The sequence below is a fragment of the Papaver somniferum genome, chromosome 8, assembly GCF_003573695.1.
Source record: "Papaver somniferum cultivar HN1 chromosome 8, ASM357369v1, whole genome shotgun sequence".
In the NCBI taxonomy this organism is placed as follows: domain Eukaryota; kingdom Viridiplantae; phylum Streptophyta; class Magnoliopsida; order Ranunculales; family Papaveraceae; genus Papaver; species Papaver somniferum.
Genome location: NC_039365.1, coordinates 117,788,945 through 117,810,312, shown reverse-complemented (window position 1 = coordinate 117,810,312; position 21,368 = coordinate 117,788,945). Strand labels below are relative to the sequence as shown.

The 21,368-nt window shown below is 36.9% G+C and overlaps 1 protein-coding gene across 1 annotated transcript; it reads right to left on the bottom strand.

The window, feature by feature from the left end:
* Window positions 1-13,140: 13,140 nt before the first annotated feature.
* On the bottom strand, window positions 13,141-14,855 carry LOC113305967. Its single transcript, XM_026554957.1, has 4 exons — window positions 14,767-14,855; window positions 14,283-14,500; window positions 13,908-14,201; window positions 13,141-13,760 (listed from the first exon to the last, which is right to left on the bottom strand). The coding sequence occupies exons 1-4, from the start codon at window positions 14,853-14,855 to the stop codon at window positions 13,141-13,143; spliced, it is 1,221 nt and encodes a 406-aa protein (XP_026410742.1).
* Between the last annotated feature and the right edge of the window lie 6,513 nt (window positions 14,856-21,368).

The window sequence follows — 21,368 nt, the reverse complement described above, 5'->3', positions numbered from 1 at the left end:
CTCATGTGCATAATGATAGTTGGTTATGGCACAAGAGAATGGGTCATGTAAACTTTAATAGTTTACAAGTTTCATCTAAGAAGGATATGGTGTCAGGTCTACCAATTATAGAGCTTCCAGAGTCAAGAATTTGGCAAGCAGCACAGAGATCCATTCCCAGTGAACAAAGCTAAAAGAGCTGAACAACATTTGGAGGTAATACACAGTGAATGGTGTGGTCCTATTGAAGTTGCATCACATGGAGATAATAACTATTTCATAGCTTTCATAGCTTTTATGATGATTTTAGTAGAAAGGCTTGGGTGTATCTGCTTAAACAAAAAAGTGATGCTTTTCATGCTTTTAGAAGTTTTAAAGCATATGCTGAGAAACAAATTTGTAAGAGCATCAAGATATTTAGAACTGATAGAGGAACATAATATACTATTGTTGATAGTTTCATGGAAAAACATGGTATTTTACATCAGTTAACAACTAGATATAGACCTCAATAGAATGGTGTTGCTGAGAGAAAAAACAGAACTATTATGGAGATTGCAAGAACTATAAGAAGAACAAGGGATTTACCTAAAAACTTTTGGAGTTATGCAGTTGATACAACAATGTATTTACTTAACAGATGTCTTACAAATAGCTTGAATAATGAGACACCAAAAGAAGCTTGGGTAGGAATAAGACCAAGTGTAAGACATTTGAGAATTTTTGGGTGCATTGCATATGCACATGCACATGTACCTAAAGAACTCAGGAAGAAGTTGGATGATAAGAGTGAGAAGGGTATTCTTGTTGGTTATATCTCAGTAACCAAAGGATTTATAATCCAGAAACAGGGAAAATAATTATTAGCAGAGATGTGATTTTCGATGAAGATTCACAATGGGATTGGAATGTTACAATAACAAAAGAAAATGTCATAACAGTACCAGTTATAGTTGAAGAAGAAATAAGGACTCAGAATGGTGTTGTTGAACATCAAGAAGAAGTTAGAATTGATGTTGCACCACAACAAGAAGAAAATACAAGACCAAGAAGAAATATTGTTACACTATAAAGAATGAATGATTATGTGTTAACAATAGATGATGATAATACTTATGATGAAGTGATTAACTTTGCATTGTTTGGAGATAGTGATCCTGTAGCTTATGAAGAAGCTTCTAAGGAACAAGGATGGAAACAAGCCATGGATGCAAAATTGAAATCTATTGAGAAGAATAATACATGGGAGCTTATTGAACTTCCACAAGGAAAGAAAGCAATAGGAGTTAACTGGGTTTACAAGATAAAATACAAGTCAGATGATGAAGTAGAAAGATTGAAAACAAGATTAGTTGCTAAAGGATATAGAAAAAAACAAGGAATAGATTACTTAGAAATGTTTGCACCAGTTGCAAGATTAGATACATTACGTATGATCATTGCTTTAGCTGCTCAAAAGCATTAGAATATTTTTCAGATGGATGTGAAGAGTGCATTCTTAAATGGTATACTAGAAAAAGAAGTTTATGTTGAACAACCTGCAGTTTATGTTATGGAGGGGAAGGAGAATCAAGTATACACGCTAAATAAATCTTTGTATGGTTTAAAACAAGCACCATGTGCTTGGTATACAAGAATATATTCATACTTCATTGAGAAAGGTTTTACAAGATGTCCATATGAACATACACTGTATTTGAAATATGATTCTCTTTTCAATCATATTATAGTTTGTTTATATGTGGATGATCTTATATTTAATGGTAATAATTCAGAGATGATCAATGAATTCATGGAGGATATGATGAAGGAGTTTGGGATGACAGATTTGGGATTAATGTCATATTTTCTTGGTATTGAAGTACAACAAACAGAAAGAGGTATCTTTATTAATTAGCAGAGATATGCATATGGAATACTGAAGAGGTTCAAGACGGATAATTGCAATCCTATTTTAACACCAGTGGATGAGAGGTTGAAATTAACAAAAGATGGATCAGGAGAGCTTGTGAATCCTACTGACTTTAAGTGTCTGGTTGGATGTCTCAGATACTTAACTGCAACAAGACCAGATATTATATATGCATTTGGATTGGTTAGTAGGTTTATGGAATCACCAAGACGATCACACTTACAAGCTGCAAAACGTATTTTGAGGTATGTCAATTTTTTTTTTTAATAAAAAAACAAAAACTTTATTAAAAAGAACCAAAATTCATGCCCAAGGGCTTACAAAAATAAGGTATCAGAAAAAAGGAAGAAAACAGAGCAAAAAAAAGGCAAAACAAGTGAAAAGCTAAACTAATCAAACCTATAGTAAGGTTGATCAGGAACTTCAATCCTAACTAAACTTCTTGGTCTTTCATCAAAGCATAATCTCTGCCCCTTCATCAAAAGCACTACTTTTATGGAAAAATGGTCTGCAGAAAAGTTGATTTCCCTGTAGACATGTCTATAGGAAATTGACAGTGAGCTGGTTCTAATTTTCTGCCATCTAGCAAGTAAAAACCAAGGTATTCTTTGTTGCTGTAAAAATATAATACAAGCCTTTGAGTCAGATTGGAGGATAATCCTTGTCTTCTGATTTTCAATACACCATCCCAGTGCTCTTATACTAGCTACGAATTCTGCTATAAAAATAGAAACAACTCCCAAACCACCTGTTTCAGCATACACAAAGGCACCTGCACAGTTTCTAACAACAAAGCCATATCCTGCAATTCCAGGATTCCCTCTAGAGGCCCCATCACAACATAGAAGGAGTACATTTTCTTCAGGTAAATATAAGTAGATATCAGTTATCCTATGCATTCTCAGTTTGGTACATTGGATATGAAAGAATAATAGGATGTCTCTTTCATCATCAGTCCCCCACATAGCACCTTTTATTCTACATTGGCAATCATGGTTTATTTTTTTGATTCTATTTTGTATCTTGAGATATTCAGGTTTGCCATTGTCATAAAAAATCTCATTTCTCAAGAACCACAGTTCCACAATTAGAGTGAAGGAACATATAACCCAAAGATCCTTAATGACATGGCTAGAATGTTTTACTAAATGCAGAATATCTTCAAAAGAGTTTGGTTTGAGAAGATAGAAAATACCTCCAAGACAGGACCATAGAAGGGTGCTGAAGTTGCAGTTCCATAATATATGAGTCGTAGAATCATCTCCCTTGTGACAGATAAAGCATCTAGAAGCAGAATGAAAACCCTTCTTTCTCAGATTTTCATCAGTGGGACAGATTTCCCTAGTTATCTTCCAAATATTAGCAGTTGTAGAGGGAAGTATAGATGGATTGCAAATCTTCTTATACCAGTGAAATTTAGGCATTGGATGTCTAATCTGATTGATAGCTTTAGAGACAGAGAACTCCCAGAATGACTATGAATCCAAACCAAAATATCATCACCTTCTTTAATAACTGGTATATGTTCAATACTGAAGAACTGAAGGAAATCCTCATGGAAGCACCACTTTCCATCAACAATCAAATTATTTCCTTTCATATGAGGATTCAAAACTATATAAGGATGATCAGGGTATAGTTTAGATAATGGTTCTTCATAGATCCATCTATCATTCCATATTAATATTCTTTCACCAGTACCTATTATCTATCTAGTGTTTTCATTAAAATCGTGTATAACCCATCTTATACCAGGCCACATAGAAGACCTCTTGTAATAGTTTATCCAATTACCATTTATGTCAAGGTATTTAGCAGTAAAGATTTTTGCCCATTCCTCTTGAGACTGAAGAATCTTCCATAGAAATTTCATAAGAAGGGTTTTATTCACCTCCTCTAGTCTACTGATTCCTAGGCCACCTTCCTCTATTGGGGTACAAACTTTTTCCTACTTCAAAGTAATGAGTTTTTTATCCTCAGAATTACCTGACCAGAGGTAGTTTCTCATTATTCTCTCACAAGCATCAGTGACTTTTTTTGGCCACTTATATATAGACATGTTATATATAGAAATGCTACTTAGGACATTCTTAACAAGATTTAATCTATCTTGGAAATTTAAAAGCTTACCACTCCATGGAGTAAGTCTAGTTTGAATGTATTCCACGGTGTACCACAGATGAATGGTTTTAACTTTACCTTGGACTAGAATGGTACCTAGGCATTTATCAGGGAAATTGGAGAGCTCCATCTGAAAAAAGTCTGCAACCTGTCTTCTCCTATGTGTTGAAGTTCCATGAACAAAGCTGGAAAACGGGGGTCTAACAACACCAACCAATATTTCTCTTAGCAATCTGTATGGACTAACTCCGAAATCCTTCAGAGAGAATCAAATAGACAGTCAGACTCAATCTAGGTAAAAGTATCTCAAGGAGTTAATATCTCTCTCTTGTTTTGATTTACTCGAGCTAATAGAAATCAACGAGTCTTTAATAAAACACAAGGAATAACTTGGATGGTACCAAAGACCAATATCCAAGGATCAATTAATGACAATCAACAACCAAAGGTTGGATTACTCTAATTGATGATCTAACGCACAACCTGTATTATTTAAATTATAAAGATAACAATATAATACGAAAACTGAAATAACACAGACACCAGAAATTTTGTGAACGAGGAAACCGCAAATGCAGAAAAACCCCGGGACCTTGTCCAGATTGAACACACACTGTATTAAGCCGCTACAGACGCTAGCCTACTCCAAGCTAACTTCGGACTGGACTGCAGTTGAACCCCAATCAGTCTCCCACCGATCCAAGGTACAGTTGTACTCCCTACGCCTCTGATCCCAGCAGGATACTGCACACTTGATTCCCTTAGATGATCTCACCCACAACTAAGAGTTTCTACGACCAAAAATCGCAGGCTTTGACAATAAACAAATCTGTTTCACGCAGACAAGTCTATCAAAGGATCAATCTGTCACCCACAGAAAAACCCTAAAGTTTTTGTTCCGTCTTTTGATAATAATCAAGGTGAACAGGAACCAATTGATAATTCGGTCTTATATTCCCAAAAAACATCCTAGATAAATCAATCATCTCATAACAATCTTAATCGTATGGTAGCGAAATAAGATGTTGCGGAATCACAAACAATGAGACGAAGATGTTTGTGACTACTTTTTATATCTAGCCTATCAGAGATATTAATCTCAAGCCAATCAATATGATTTTACTCATACGATAGAAGATAAAATATCAGATCACACAACTACGATAAAAGTAGTATCGGTCTGCTTCACAATCCCAATGAAGTCTTTAAGTCGTTAACCTGGTTTTAGAAGAAGAAAACCAAAGGTTAAAGGACAAGCGACTCTAGCATGCAAACTAGTTTCACGCGTGAGGTATGGGAATTAGTTTTGCAGAGCTTCTAGATGTCCCCTTATATAGTCTTTCAAATCAGGGTTTCTCCTTGGTCACAAAGCAAACAATATCTACCGTTAGATTAAAACATGATTTAGATTCAAGCTAATATTTCTCAACCGTTAGATCGAAAACTTAGCTTGTTATACAGAAATAAGATGCACGCTTCTAGGTTTGTTAACCGTACCCAAAGTTGTACATTGTTGGTTCAACAATAGTTAACCAAAAGGTTAGCCATAAGAGCATTTCATACCAACCATATTCTTCTTCACCATAACTAGTTCAAATGACTCAAACCGACTAGTTAGAGAGTTTTTCAATTGCAATGAAGTCTTATGTACTACACAAGACACAATTGAAGCAAAGATGATTTGATTCACTTGAATCGGTTCATGAACTTTATAGCCACGGTTTGCAATTTGCATTCCTTAGTCTTTATAAGTTTAAGTTCAGAAATCATCTTCAGATATATAACCTTCTTAAGTTCGCACACTAGGTTCGCGGACTTAAGCAACCGAGCAGAGTTTACAAACTTCAGCAGAAAATCTCTGCAAAGACTTTCCGCCGGTTCGCGGACTGGTACTCATGCAACTAGTTTGCCAACTCCAGCATAATTTCTCGGGATGAGAAGTTCGGCATTTCGCGGACTGAGTTCGCGGACTTGGAAACAAGCCATTCTTCCGGTTTCTCTTGATCAACAAAGTTCACAAACTTTGGTTCAAGGGATAGGACTTATGCACATATGTTTTTCCACAACAATACTTATGTCCATCATTGGTTATGTAATCTAAACTCTCATTCCAACCATTGAAACATTCTTAGAGGACGTTATATAATTGTTACACTATTTCTCGTCAAAGCAATTTTCAAAGTGATTGAAACATATCATAACTTTCGTCACTAGGTAAAAATAAACATGGTCGAAGCGAAACGCTTACCAAAACATATTTCGAGATATAGATAGGCGAGGTATACTCGGCTCGAAATACCAAATGTGTATAATCCAAGTCTATATATAGCATACGACTTTTTGTCTCAAGAAGTAGGAGATAGAGTAGATAGGCTTTTGAGTGACAGATATGTTCAAGTCTTCACATACCTTTTTGTCGAGAAGTTCTACCGGTTCCTTGAGTAGTTCTTCTTCTTGTATGATGAATCGCCATGAAGTCCTTGAGCTCAACTACATATTCTATCCTGGTCCGAGACTTAGCTATGGTAGACTAGAAATCAGGACTTATAGTTTTGATCACTAACATTGACAAACATGCTTGAGATAGCAACGCATGCGAGTTCGACCGAGAAATGCTCTAACAATCTCCCTTTTTGTCAATTTTAGTGACAAAACTATCAATATATATGGAATACAAAAAAGATAAAGAAACTTTAGTATCTCCTATTCCACATGTCTAATCTTCAACATTCCTCGAAATCTTCGTCACTTCCAAGTACTCCAATGATCCCAAAGGTTGTAAGTTTAGCATCACTGTTGTTGAAGATCCGCAGCGATAACAATAAGAAAGCATCGGTCTCGATCATTGTTATACAGTGTCATAGTATTATTACACAGTGTCAAAGTCCAATTGTCTCACAACTTCAACAATAATACTATGGTGATATGTATCACTCCTCCTTAGTGAATACTCCATCTCACATGGAAACCACTCCCCCTTACACAATGATCCGAAAACCATATGTATTTAGTGTGAACTACATATTAATTCTCCCCCTTTTTGTCAATAAAATTGGCAAAGGTACAAGAACGGGATCATAATGAAATTTCCGTAAGAGACATTTCATGACTAAAAGAAAAAATACATACCATCTAATTTAGATGCAATCATATAGCCGAAGCTAATAGCATTCATCGAGGAGTTTAAAGATACAAGATACCCCCTTTAAAATTCCACAGCCACACACCCCTCAAGATATGACCATTAAGTACAAGTTCAAAAGAACTCTCCCCCATTTGATGTCATTCCCAAGGGAACAACAAGAGTGACCTTAATTTCAAAAGAAAAGAAGGATTTTTATTGGACACTGAAACCATGAGAATGATTTTCTGTATCCAAGAACTCAATCAAATTAATCACAAGTAAACCCATGATTAATTTAATCGGAATATGCAATCAAATCAAACACAAAAGTGATCAACTTAATTGATTATACTCGACATAAGAGAACTTACGGAGCATACGACTAACATACCCATTAGAAAATGAATAGGATAGTCGTTCATATACTCAACATAAGAGGAGTCTTACGGAGTAAGAAAATACTCAACTAGATTAATTACAATAGAACCCATAATTAATTTAATTGGAATACACAATCAAACTAATTACAAAAGTAATCAATTTAATTGTCAATTGTTTTGCTCGACATAAAAAGACTTATGGAGCAATAACTAAATAACAAAACAAGATGATTAATTTAGTTCAAGAATGCTCAACATAAAGTACCTTACGGAACAACCAACAAAGCTAATCAAAAATTAATCAACTTGGTTGTATCGTGCTCAACATAAGATACATTACAGAGCCACACAGTATTACATAAAATATGGATCAGTGAAGATCAATACTGTAGAATACACAAGGATTCATTCTATCTTCCATCACTATTTGCGTAACGATTTTTAATAGACATAATCCTTGTACACAAAAGATTTTAACCTATCTTCCATCAAATAATTGACAATATAGGCTTAACTTTTGTATATGTCAAAAGTCTATTCATCCTTAGATCAATACATGAATACCGATCATGAACGACTTTACTTTTGAAAAAATATGGGACAACATAGTTCACGGACATAAACACCAATATCCCATAACAAATTGCAATATAACAAATCATAAAGATTAAATACTGCAAACCATCATCCTCCAAATATTTTTAGAATTTAATACCTAAAAAAGAACAAGAAGATGAAAAATAATAGCTATGTATGGTCACAATCATCGATATTCAATCACTAGTTATTCTTCCAACTAAACCAAAAAAGAAGAAATACTAGGCAAAAACAAGCTAAAGTAAAACAGACTCCAGTCCTATTCCGAACACGAACTAAGATTATATGGACGGTTCAGAATCCTCATGTGACACCGAGTCTTTGAGCTTGTGAACAAAAGCATTCATTGCAGCATTAGAGAGGTGATTCTCTTTGCGAAGATCATTGATGTAAGACTTTATGAGACCAAGGTCAGCAGTAACCTTTTCCAACTCAGTTTTCAATGCATCAAGATTTTTCAGAGTAATAATGAGCTATTGTTTTGCTTCCCCAAAGTACTTAAGAAAGTCATGAACAACTTCAGCAGAAATCATATCGTCCTTTTCAGCATCCTCATGAACATAGGCAAAATAACATGAAGCATTAGGATGATCTTCATCTACAAGGGTTATTTTCTTCTTGGACTCAACAACACAACCTCTGTCAAGGATCCTCTTGCAAAACCACCATAGAAAGATGAAGAAGAAGACATTCTTGACAACCCAGAAACCAACCTAGAGTATGCGTACGTGACTTTTGTAACTCAATAGGTAAGTATTTAAGGGTTTCTTGAGAAGGGAAGACTTTTAGGGTTTACAAAAAGTTGACTCGTGCCAGAGCACGGGTATCCGTTTGAGTACAACATGACCCCTAAAAATAAAAAAATAAATCCCAAAAGGGACTTTTGCAACAAAAGACTCGAAAAATTCCATAACTCAGGAAAGCAATTTTGAGCACAGTTGTAGCAAGAAACAAGACTCAACCGAGGACTTCCTAAAAAAACGCAAATTCTACAAACAATACTTTAGGCACAGTAAGTCTGCAAACAAAATATCATCTATGGACGATAAGAAGATAGCCCAACTCAACAGACACAGATGCCAAAAGTATACCTGATATTAACACATCTTACTCAACATGTTTTTTTATGAGTAAGCTCTTCAAACCTTGTGATTAGTTAGCACAAGTATTATCCACGAGCTCATCAAGATATTTGTGTTTATGGTCAAGTCTCTTTTTCCTCCTGAATCTAGAGAGGGACTCCCTTTTATGTGAGAAATTATCATAAAACTTACTGTCATCAAAATACGAGACATAGTTTGAGTTCTTACCAGAAGAATTTTGGTCATCAAATTTTCTTCTTTCTTCTGAACTTCATTTCTCAACAGGAGCAGCGTTATTTACAGAGACCACGACACGATCTTCCTTCAAACGATGTTTATTAAGACGTCTGTTTTGTACTTGTGTGTTCGAGGAACTCATTGAACTAATTTTCCTGGTAACATACACAGGGTAGATACGAAAACCAATTGGTTTAGTCATACGAATGTCAGTTACACCTTTAAGAACTAAATCTAAGGTGTGTTGAAGTTAAACCAAGGAGTTTTTCTTCAACTTAAAGGTTCACTTTCGTTTAACAGAACTCTTTGTCTCACAGACAAGACATAATTTCTGATCATCAGACTGATTAGATAGTACAGTCTTAATATCATTGTTAGAAGATTTCTTCCCTCCATTTGATGTGCAACATCCTTGAGTGTTGGTGACTTCAGGCACATCCATTTTACTAGAAGAGGCTTATGTTTTTACTTCAAAGCATGAACCATCTTTAATTGTGTCAGAAGTACTTTGCATATTAGATTTCTTTGAGCATCCTTGAATAGAGAGTTTACTCAAGTGATGGTCAATTTCCAAAGCATCTCTTCTGAGGCTAGCTTCAAGAGACGTACACGAAGAATGAGCTTCAGAATTACCTTTGGGTTTGCAATCTCTTATTACACCAAGTAGAACATTGACATGGTGCTTCAACCGATTGAATCTATCAGCTTGGATTCTAACAAGATTTAGAATCAATTCACTCTCTTCAGCTGAATCCCGTTCATTAATAGAGACACTCTCTTTTGAAGGGTAATCGGGATCACACATGTTAGTGTTTTTTTATCTTGTCAGTACAGAAGATTCATCTATATTCGAGATTGAGGAACCTTTCTCTTTAATAGAGTTAGACGAGATAGAACTTTTATTTCTGGTGACGCGTTTATCAGAGATAGTACTCTTGTCCATAGAGTCAGATCGCTACAAACACAGACTTGTAAGGTCTTGAACGTGTTTGCATGCTCTGATACCAATTGAAAAAGTGGGGGTCTAACAACACCACCCAATATTTTGCTTAGCAATCTGTATGGACTAAGTCCTAAATACTTTCTAGAGAATCAACTAGACAGTCAGAATCAATCTAGGTAAAAGTATCTCAAGGAGTTAATATCTCTCTCTTGTTTTGATTTACTCGAGTTAATAGAAATCAGTGAGTCTTTAATCAAACAAGGAATAACTTGGATGGTACCAAAGACCAATATCCAAGGATCAATCAATGACAATCAACAACCAAAGGTTGGATTACTCTAATTGATGATCTAACGCACAACCTGTATTATTTCAATTATAAAGATAAAACAATATAATGCGGAAACTGAAATAACACAGACACCAGAAATTTTGTTAACGAGGAAACCGCAAATGCAGAAAAACCCAGGGACCTAGTCCAGATTGAACACACACTATATTAAGCCGCTACAGACGCTAGCCTACTCCAAGCTAACTTCGGACTGGACTGTAGTTGAACCCCAATCAGTCTCCCACCGATCCAAGGTACAGTTGTACTCGCTATGCCTCTGATCCCAGCAGGATACTGCGCACTTGATTCCCTTAGCTGATCTCACCCATAACTAAGAGTTGCTACGAACCAAAATCGCAAGATTTGACAATAAACAAATTTGTCTCACACAGACAAGTCTATCAAAGGATCAATATGTCTCCCAAAGAAAAACCCTAAAGTTTTTGTTCCGTCTTTTGATAATAATCAAGGTGAACAGGAACCAATTGATAATCCGGTCTTATATTCCCGAAGAACATCCTAGATAAATCAATCACCTCACAACAATCTTAATCGTATGGTAGCGAAACAAGATGTTGCGGAATCACAAACAATGAGACGAAGATGTTTGTGACTACTTTTTATATCTAGCCTATCAAAGATATTAATCTCAAGCCAATCAATCTGATTGTACTCGTATGATAGAAGATGAAAGATCAAATCACACAACTACGATAAAGGTATTATCGGTCTGCTTCACAATCCCAATGAAGTCTTTAAGTCGTTAACCTGGTTTTAGAAGAAGAAAACCAAAGGTTAAAGGATAAACGACTCTAGCACGCAAACTAGTTTCACGCGTGAGGTGTGGAGATTAGTTTTGCAGAGCTGCTAGATGTCCCCTTATATAGTCTTTCAAACAGGGTTTCGCCTTGGTCACAAAGCAAACAATATCCACCGTTAGATGAAAACATGATTTAGATTCAAGTTAATATTTCTCAACCGTTAGATCGAAAACTTAGCTTGTTATACACAAATAAAATGCACGCTTCTAGGTCTGTTAACCGTACCCAAACGTGTACATTGTTGGTTCAACAATAGTTAACCAAAAGGTTAGCCATAAGAGCATTTCATACCAACCATATTCTTCTTCACCATAACTAGTTCAAATGACTCAAACCGACTAGCTAGAGAGTTGTTCAATTGCAGGGAAGTCTTATGTACTACACAAGACACAATTGAAGCAAAGATGATTTTATTCACTTGAATCGGTTCATGAACTTTATAGCCACGGTTTGCAATTTGCATTCCTTAGTCTTTATAAGTTTAAGTTCAGAAATCATCTTCAGATATATAACCTTCTTAAGTTCGCACACTAGGTTCGCGGACTTAAGCAACCAAGCAGAGTTTACAAACTCCAGCAGAAAATATCGGCAAAGACTTTCCGCCGGTTCGCAGACCGGGTTTGCGGACTGGTAATCACGCAACTAGTTTATCAACCCCAGCAGAATTTCTCGGGATGAGAAGTTCGGCAGTTCGCGGACTTGGCAACAAGCCATTCTTCCGGTTTCTCTTGATCAACAAAGTTCGCAAACTTTGGTTCAAGGGATAGGACTTATGTACATATGTGTTTCCACAACAATACTTATGTCCATCATTGGTTGTGTAATCTAAACTTTCATTCCAACCATTGTAACATTCTTAGAGGACGTTATATAGTTGTTACACTATTTCTCGTCAAAGCAATTTTCAAAGTGATTGAAACATATCATGACTTTCGTCACTAGGTAAAGATAAACATGGTCAAAGAGAAACGCTTACCAACAAATATTTTGAGATATAGATAGGCGAGGTATACTCGGTTCGAAATACCAAATGTGTATGATCCAAGTCTATGTATAACACACGACTTTTTATCTCAAGAAGTAGGAGATAGAGTAGATAGACTTTTGAGTGACAGATAAGTTCAAGTCTTCACATTCCTTTTTGTCGAGAAGCTCCACCGGTTCCTTGAGTATTTATTCTTCTTGTATGATGAATCTCCATGAAGTCCTTGAGCTCAACTACGCTTTCTATCCTAGTCCGAGACTTAGCTATAGTAGACTAGATATCAAGACTTATAGTTTTGATCACTAACATTGACAAACATGCTTGAGATAGCAACGCATTCGAGTTCGACCGAACAATGCTCTAACAAAAGCATTTACTTTTTGCAACATTAATATATTTCCCAGAAGTATCTTGATATTCAGTCAGAAGTAACTTCAAATTTGTGATACTTTTTAAACCACCATTACAAAACAAGAAAATATCATCTGCAAAAAAAGATGTGTAGGATGAATGTCATTCCTAATAAGCATAGGTTGAATCTTGTTTTCTAAGACCATTTTATGAATATTCCTACTGAGAACATCTTCTGCAATGATAAAGAGGATAGGATATAGTGGATCTCCTTGTTTCAATCCTCTACCCACACCAAAAACCCCGCAGGGCTACCATTGAGCATAATAGAGATTTTAGAAGAACTGATTAAGACCATGATCCAATTGTAGAAGCTAGCAGAAAACCCAAATTTCTTTAAGGTTTTGTAGAGGAATTCCCAACTAATAGTGTCATAAGCTTGTGAGATGTCTAGTTTTAGACCCAAGTTGCCTCCTCTTCTATTGATAGAAATTTCATTTACCAATTCAGAAGCTAAAAGAACTTGTTCATGGATATTCCTATTTTTGATGAATGCATATTGTTGCTGAGATACAACTTTATGTATGAATCTACTGAGTCTTATGGTGATAATTTTAGTAATAATATTGAAGCAAAAGTTGCTCAAACCAATAGGTTTAAAACTCTTAGCATTTTTAGCACCTTTAATCTTAGGGATTAAGACAAGAAAATTAGAATTCATACCACTAGGGATCAGTTTAGTTCTCCAGCAATAAGTAATAGCTTCCACTAGATCACTGCTGATGATGTACCAAGTTTTTCTATAAAAAGCACCAGTGTAGCCATCTGGACCAGGAGAACCATCTTGGTTGAGATCAAAAACAACATTTTTAATTTCAGATATATCTGGAAAAGCTTCTAAAAAAGAATTATCATCATCAGTATACACATGGGTAACAACATCAAATATAGAGTCATTTATTTGAACAGGTTGATGTTAAAATTTCTTACTAAAGTGATCAACCAAAACATCTGCTATGCCCTTTTGACTAGTTATTATATTACCAGAAGAATTTTCAATCTCAACAATAGAATTTTGGGATTGTCTCAATTTAATGCTAGTATGAAATTTTTTTATGTTAATATCCCCATCTTTGATCCAGTTAATTCTAGCTTTGTCTCTCAAGAAAATGTTATATTTATTAGCAGCTACCTCATATTCTCCTCTAGAAACAACCAGTTTGTGAAGTAAGGGAATGCTGGAAGGATCCTTATCTGAATTAAGAGTTGTTTGAATCACTTTTTCTTCAGCTTTTTTCAAATTCTCATTCACATCCCAAAGACTTCCCAGCTCAAAATCTTCAGAATTTTTTTAAGTCTTTTTAATTTATTCATAAAAACAAAGATAGGATTCCTATCAATATCCATTCCAAGAGTCACACACAATTTGAGAAAAAGAAGGATGGTTTAGCCACATCTTCTGAAATCTAAAAGGAATGTTGGTAGCTCTAGGAATTATAGTATCAAATCCAATAAGAGGACCATGATCAGATACACCCCTGGCTCCCACATGATAATGCCATCCATTAAAGGTTTCTAACCATTTTAAGTTGAATAAAGCCCTATCCAGATTACAGAGTATTCTTTTATTACCAACTCTACCATTTCACCAAGAGAATTCAAAGCCACTTTTAGGAGCTTGCAGAAGACCACAAAAATCAATACAATCCTGAAAATCCCTTATAGCAGAAGATAGCGGATTCATATCACCCATCTTTTCATCAACAGATAGAATAGTATTGAAGTCACCCAAAATTAACCATGATTTATTCATCAAACTAATATTACATAAATCCTTTCATAATTCCCTTCTATTCATAGTGTAAGAATCAACATGCACACTAGTCACCAAAACCCCACAAACCTCAATAGTGATGCACTGACTAGAAGAAGCAATAATTCAAGGAGTGGTAATAGAGCACTCCCAGAAAAGCCATATGTTGCCTTTAACATTATCATAAGAGTTATGAATTATTTTATGATTCATACCTGGAAGCTTAATTCCAGATTTCTTAACTTTAATTTTTGGTTCAACAATCCAAACCAAGGAGGGGTTATTAGAATTAACTAAAGCTCTAAGTTTATCCTTGGTCTTTTGTCTTTTAAGGCCTCAGATATTCCAGTAAATTACTTTCATTTGGAAGAAGGAGGTAAAGGTGGATTAGGACTCCCTTTCTCCACCACATGCTTCAAAATTTCTTTACTAGCCTTCCTTGTAACTACTGCTAGCTTCGCAGGAGGTTTTTTTCTTAGGATATTGCTACTTTTCCCAGTACCCACTGTCTCAGTAGTATTTATAATTCTATCAATCAAATTCTTAAGAATAGTAACAGGCTGAGATATAGTTCCAAATTCTAATAAGTTTGAGGTACTAACTTCTTTAATTTCCCCATCTTCAGAACTAGAATAATCAGTATCATTGTCTTGTAAAATTTCAAAATGATTAGAGTTAATAGGAATACCAGTATTAGATATAGAAGGAGGATCTCCATTGGTAGCAGCAATAAATTTCTTGCAAGGTACTGCAATCTCTGGATTAATTAGAGCAATATTTTCAGAAGAGCCATCTTTTTCAGTCAAAAGTAAAAACTCCTTAGGTGCAGTTGGTTGAGTTGCTGAAATAGTTTAAGCAGAAGTAGACTTCACTTAAGTATTATGTATATCAGGTAAGAGAGGAATTTCCACATTTTCAGTTGGTTGAGCTGATGTAGGAGATATAGCAGAATCGCCATTGCTATCCTGATTTTTTGTAGGAGTTGTATTACCTTTTTGATCTTGTTTAATAACTCTGCATTCATTAAGCAGATGCCCTGTAATTTTGCATTTGTTACAAAATTTGGGTACATTGATGAGAATAACCCCTTGAGAGAAAGCTACAAATCTAGTAATTATCCAAAGTTTATTTGGAATTGCCTTTGCTAAATCAACTTCGATTAACACCTTTGCATAGTACCGACTCTGGTATTGAAGAGTAGAAACATCCACTTTAATTGGAATACCAATTGCTCTACTGATTGTAAATAGAGTTTTTCATCCCAATATTCCAAGCTCAAACCAGGAAATTGAACCCAAATCATTGCTTTAGAAGTTCTTTGATTCTCTGATCTAAAGCTTGGTATCCAGTTCCTAACTCTTAAAATTTGATCCAAAACTTCCCATTTGCCAGATTTAATACAATTCTTATCCTCAATGTTATATAGTTTGATAGTAAAAAAACCCTTACCTAAAGGAATCAGATGGAAATTACCCACTAGCTTCCATTGTTTCTTTAAGATCAAAACTTCCTATGGAAATTTAATACGAAGAAGGTCGAGTCTACCAATTAAAGAAAAACGCCAGATATCATATCTATTATTATCCTGTTCATCAATCAGATTGTCTAAAGGATGAGCTTCAGAAGTTTTTGATAGGTCAACAACTGATGGATCGATCCCTGAGCCATCAAGAGAGTCACCCATATCGAAATACAAAGAAGAATAACACTATAAATATATATCATTAGATCCAGTTTGTCTGAAAAATACCTGAATTAATAGTTATGGATGCGGAAAACGATGAGAAATTTTGAGAAGAAGGAACTGAGTCAGTCGCCTTTTTGAAGTATGTTAAAGGTATAACAAGTATGGGAATTATTTACACAGTTTCAGAAGAACCAAAGTTAGTTGGTTATACAAATATTGATTGGGCTGGAAATACATAAGGAAGAAAGAGTACTTCATGTTATGCATTCCATTTAGGAACATGATTTTTCTCTTGGTCATCAAAGAAGAAACAGGTTGTTGCATTGTCTACAACAGAAGCTGAATATATTGCTGCTAGCAATTGTGCTACACAAACAGTATGGTTGAGAATGATGTTGAAAACTCTTTTCCACGAGCAGGTAACACCTTGTTTGAGGGTAGAAACTGATTCTGCTATTTTTTGGTAAATTTGGATCTATTGATGAGAAACGAATTCAAACCCTAAACAAATGCACTACACGGGAGTGATTTTATATTCGAGAGATCAATCTATAAGACTCTCGCATAAACCAAGAAATGGCCGTTCCAGATTCAATTCGGTCACAAGGTGAAGGAGAAGGGTTGATCTTAGGGAGGAAGCAAAGAAGGTGTTTGAGATCAAAATGTTGAATTATGAAGGTGTGGATGTTTTATGACTTGTATCATAAAAATGGTTTCTGGCTACCTGTTTTGATAACACTCGTGTTGTTATTGTTGAAATAGTTTAAAAACCTATTTATACAAGTCATTGAGCGCACCCTGACCTCGTAGGAAGTGGAGGAGATTAAGTAGTGGAGTAGTGGGGTTGTGTAAGAGGTGGTGATCATCACATTTTCATTATGAGGGAAGACTGGTCACACCTTTACCCACTACTCTCATCGTTGTTAACCGTCAGTCCTTTCCTGACATTTTCCCGTAATAGGCGCGTTGCGCACCGCACGCTGTAAACCGCTAGATCAATCCCCCAGTGAGTATCCCCTAGTTTTGTGACATGCTTGATGTCTCGATTAAGTGGGTTGAGTCGTGATACTCGTCGTTGAAAGCAGCACACACTGCTTTTAGGTCACGAATTGAGCATCTTAAAAGAAGTATCACGACCAGCCACTTTTGGGTGATCGTTTGAGGACCCTATGGGCGAGCTATCACTTGGTCGATCACTCCCTGTAAATGAGGGTTGTCCGGTGATCACAATGTTACTTTGTTGGTTTTCTGAAAATAAATCTACACCATCCAACTAGGCCAGCGAAGTTGTATGGACGAGATGATTTGCGGACACAAAATTTAGGGTTTAGAAACCATGCGGCCAACCATATTTTGGCTAATCGAATCAAAACGCTGGGCGCTGATTTGAACAGGCCGATCGGCCATGTGCAAAGACGAGCCGCTTGTGAGCACGCTGACATCTCCTGGGCCATCTAAAATTAGATCTAAGCCACTCAACTCGCCTGGCGAAGATGGGTGGTCAAGATTGATTTGCGATAGTTGTATCATGCCACAACCCATATTAGGGTTTTGGGATGGCGCGTTCGTTCTAGTTTGGGAAAGCGTTTTGACATTCTATGGAATTGCAGTGGGCAGGTCGATCGACCAAGGGAGAAGTTGGGACGCCAACGAACACACTATCACTTCTTTGATCATTCGAGATGCGATCTACTCCGTCCAACTAGGACGGCTAAGTTGGACGGATACAATGGGTTTTGAGATCGTTTTTGTCGGTCTTAGCTCGTTTGAGCTTGTTTTGCCAATAGCGCGCGATCACCCACATTAGGGTCGACCGTTCGAAACGCTGTGGATGTACTAGATGAGATTCGCTCGGTCAGGATGATAGTGGGCCCGCCGGTGGTCATCGTGATGATTGCCTAATTCCTCCAGGAGTAGGCCAGGCTTGTTGAATTGCGTGGCCAAATTGTGTGGCCGTGATCGTTTCTTAAGACTGATACAGATATTCTAGATTTTTTTAAGGAATTTAAACGCGTTCGATCGCTACTCTTAATTAAAAAGTGTGTAAACATGTTGATCTCTTTATAGAGAGTGGTGTGGCCTACGTGAGTGTTTTCTTGCAGGTCTCAATATTGACACTTCGGGAGATTCATGCTACTCCGTTGCGAGTGAACATTAATCGTCATGCCAATATTGAGAGTTCGGCTGGGAAAATTGCATAGGAAAATACTAGGTAGGCAATTCATTAGTGAATGATGCCGGTGGAAGATAAAATTCACAGAATATTTGGGATTGATGTTGCACGCACAATTCTGAGTAAATTTTATATATACAAATATATTGAATTGCTCAATACATATGTGAGCGAAGAGGCTTAAGCACTCATTTCTTTTAAATGAATTCTGTTCCTTTACATGATGACACCGCATTAAATATAGGGTTTACGATTTTATCCCTTGAACTAAAAACCACCATCAACATTAAGTCCCCTGCTTAGTACGTAACAGTGACACTGTTACAGGGTAAGCACTAGATGGTGACAAATAAAGATAAAACTTGTGAGAGAAAGTTAGATGTTACCAGGAGAGATGGGTCGACCTGTCCTTGGAACATGTCACGTTCTAGAGGCGTCCAGGTAAGCGTTCCCTTAGCATGATGTCGGTTGGACCAGGTAGATTAGGCATATGGTTGGTTGGGATCTCAAACTATTCATGACGACATCATAATCCTCGACTCTGATGTGGTCGATCCATATCATGAGGAATATCCTTAAAAGGATGCTGAAGCAATTTCTGAAAAATATATTGAAGCAGCTCCCAAAGAGAACGTTGATGTAGCTTCCGAAAAGGTGTTGAAGCGGCTCGAGAGGATGTTGAAGCGGCTAGAGAGGATGTTGAAGCGTCTTCCGGAGAGGATGTTGAAGCAGCTCCTGGAGAGGACTCTAGTGAAGGCGCCCTTAGCCCTGACGTTGATGACACTTATTTGATGTTTAGTAGTCTTTCTTTCATGCGGCTGGAGCCATGGTTTGATATCCCTCTTTCATGCTACTTTTATGATTTTATGTTTCCAGTTGGATGAATGAATGAATCTCCCGACTAAGAAATCCAAATTCTTAGAAACATCTCGCAATATCTCGAAACTTTAGACATAACGCTCTTCGGTAAGGCTAGAGTAGAGCATGTGTACATGATTTTGCAATCTGAGCTCTCCCATTCTTTTTTTTGATGTTCTTCTTACAGATTACACGCTTCTTGAAGATTTGTGGCGTGCCATCTAGGTATATAGAAGGATGGACGTTGTGTCGCGAATCTAGAGACCCAATAAGCCGCATATTTTTAGCTAAACGGATGAGAGAGGCCTTATCTTCAATTGACGACATGTGCATCGTGATTTCTGAAAAAGTAATTGCAAACTGAGAGTGTCACTGGGTACTGCACTACCTTCATATTTAGTGCTTCCCAGTCCATGAAATGATTTCCAAAATTCGAAAATTGCGTAATGAAATGGACAGAAACTCCTCTAGGGATCATGTCAGTCAAAAGATGTGGTGGTTGAGAAAACCGTCTCAATGGGAGGCAAGATGCTTTTTGGTATATCTTCAAGGACTTCGTTCCAAGCGACATCTTTTGAACCATCTTCTGAATCTTGGATGGTTGTATGGAAAGGGATGCGATGAGCAGTCCCCAGTTACACTTCAGATTCGATGGCGTGGCTGGATATGTGAAAATATCTCTGACTTGTACTTTTGGAATCTTTGATGCACATGTACGTCTTCATGTTGAGAAATTTCTGAGGCTCGTAAAGCTTCAACAGTGATGATTCTGATATTAGAAATAAACCAGTTGAGGGACGTGAAGGCATCATTTGCTGGCAGTCCCCAAGTGTAATTATCCAGAGCTTATTTTCTCATGAAAGACGTACTTCCACTGTATTTTCCGGTAAGGTGGTTGACGAATTGATGAAGGCGACAATATTTTGGATTTGTCATTTGTTGATCAATGGGCGGGAGTCGCTCTTGATAGATATGTATTGTATCCAAACCTTTGGAAACCCATGTACCCATCTCATAAAATTGGAAATCTAGAAACACTGAATCTGACTTTGTCAGCGATGTGGTTGTTGATGCGCAGCTTCGTGTAGGCCTTGGGTAGGCGTCACTGAGTTATGTGGAAGGCCTGATTCGGTCGGTCTGGCTTGCTGAGGCGCGACTTTCCTCTTTGATTCTTCATTGATAACAATGTTTATGGATGGTGGAACCAAATACTGCTTGTTGGTCAGGCGCCTCCCAAACAGGGAGGTGATGATACTCTTACGCTGCATCTTTGAAAAGTGGTAACGTTGTCACGGTTATGACTTCTTGGTTGACCGTCTCTTCTGGGTTGAAAAGGTCCTTGACAGTGAAGGGATTCTGTGTTCAGCCTCAGTCCCCAAGTGTGATTTATATGGTTTTATCTTGTATGGTCAGTGGGTTTACCATAATAAAGATATCGCCATCTCTCCTCCGTGACTCTATTACTTCTCCATGGGAAGATAAAATATGCAGAAGTTCGGATTACCTTTATCCGTAGTGGTTGTTGCTGTGGTGAAGCTCGGGATGGTATCAACAAACGAGCAACAACGGTTTTTGGCAGCAGTTGTGATCAGAAAATACTGGCAGGGAGAGGCGTGATAGCTACGGGAATGAACTTGGAAGTCTTCATATAGTGGTAGAGGTTGTCTTGTTATTAGAGGGAGAAGCTAATGATGGAGCCGATAGCTTCCTTGATGTTTCCTCATGGAATGGAAAAGAAGGAGACAGTCCCCTTCCCACGAGTATCCACTGAGCTTTCGACTTGATAGATGTCTTTTAAAATGCGTCTTCCCTCTTGAGTATGTCCTCGTCTTTGGGAATCTTGGAATCATAATGATAGCGTGCTTGCGTCTCTCTGAATTCAGCATCTTTGAGATGGGTAGTGCTGAGCAGTCCCCAACCACACTCCTTTGCCTTTATCATCTTTGTATCGTGTCTTTGAGGAATAGGGAAGTT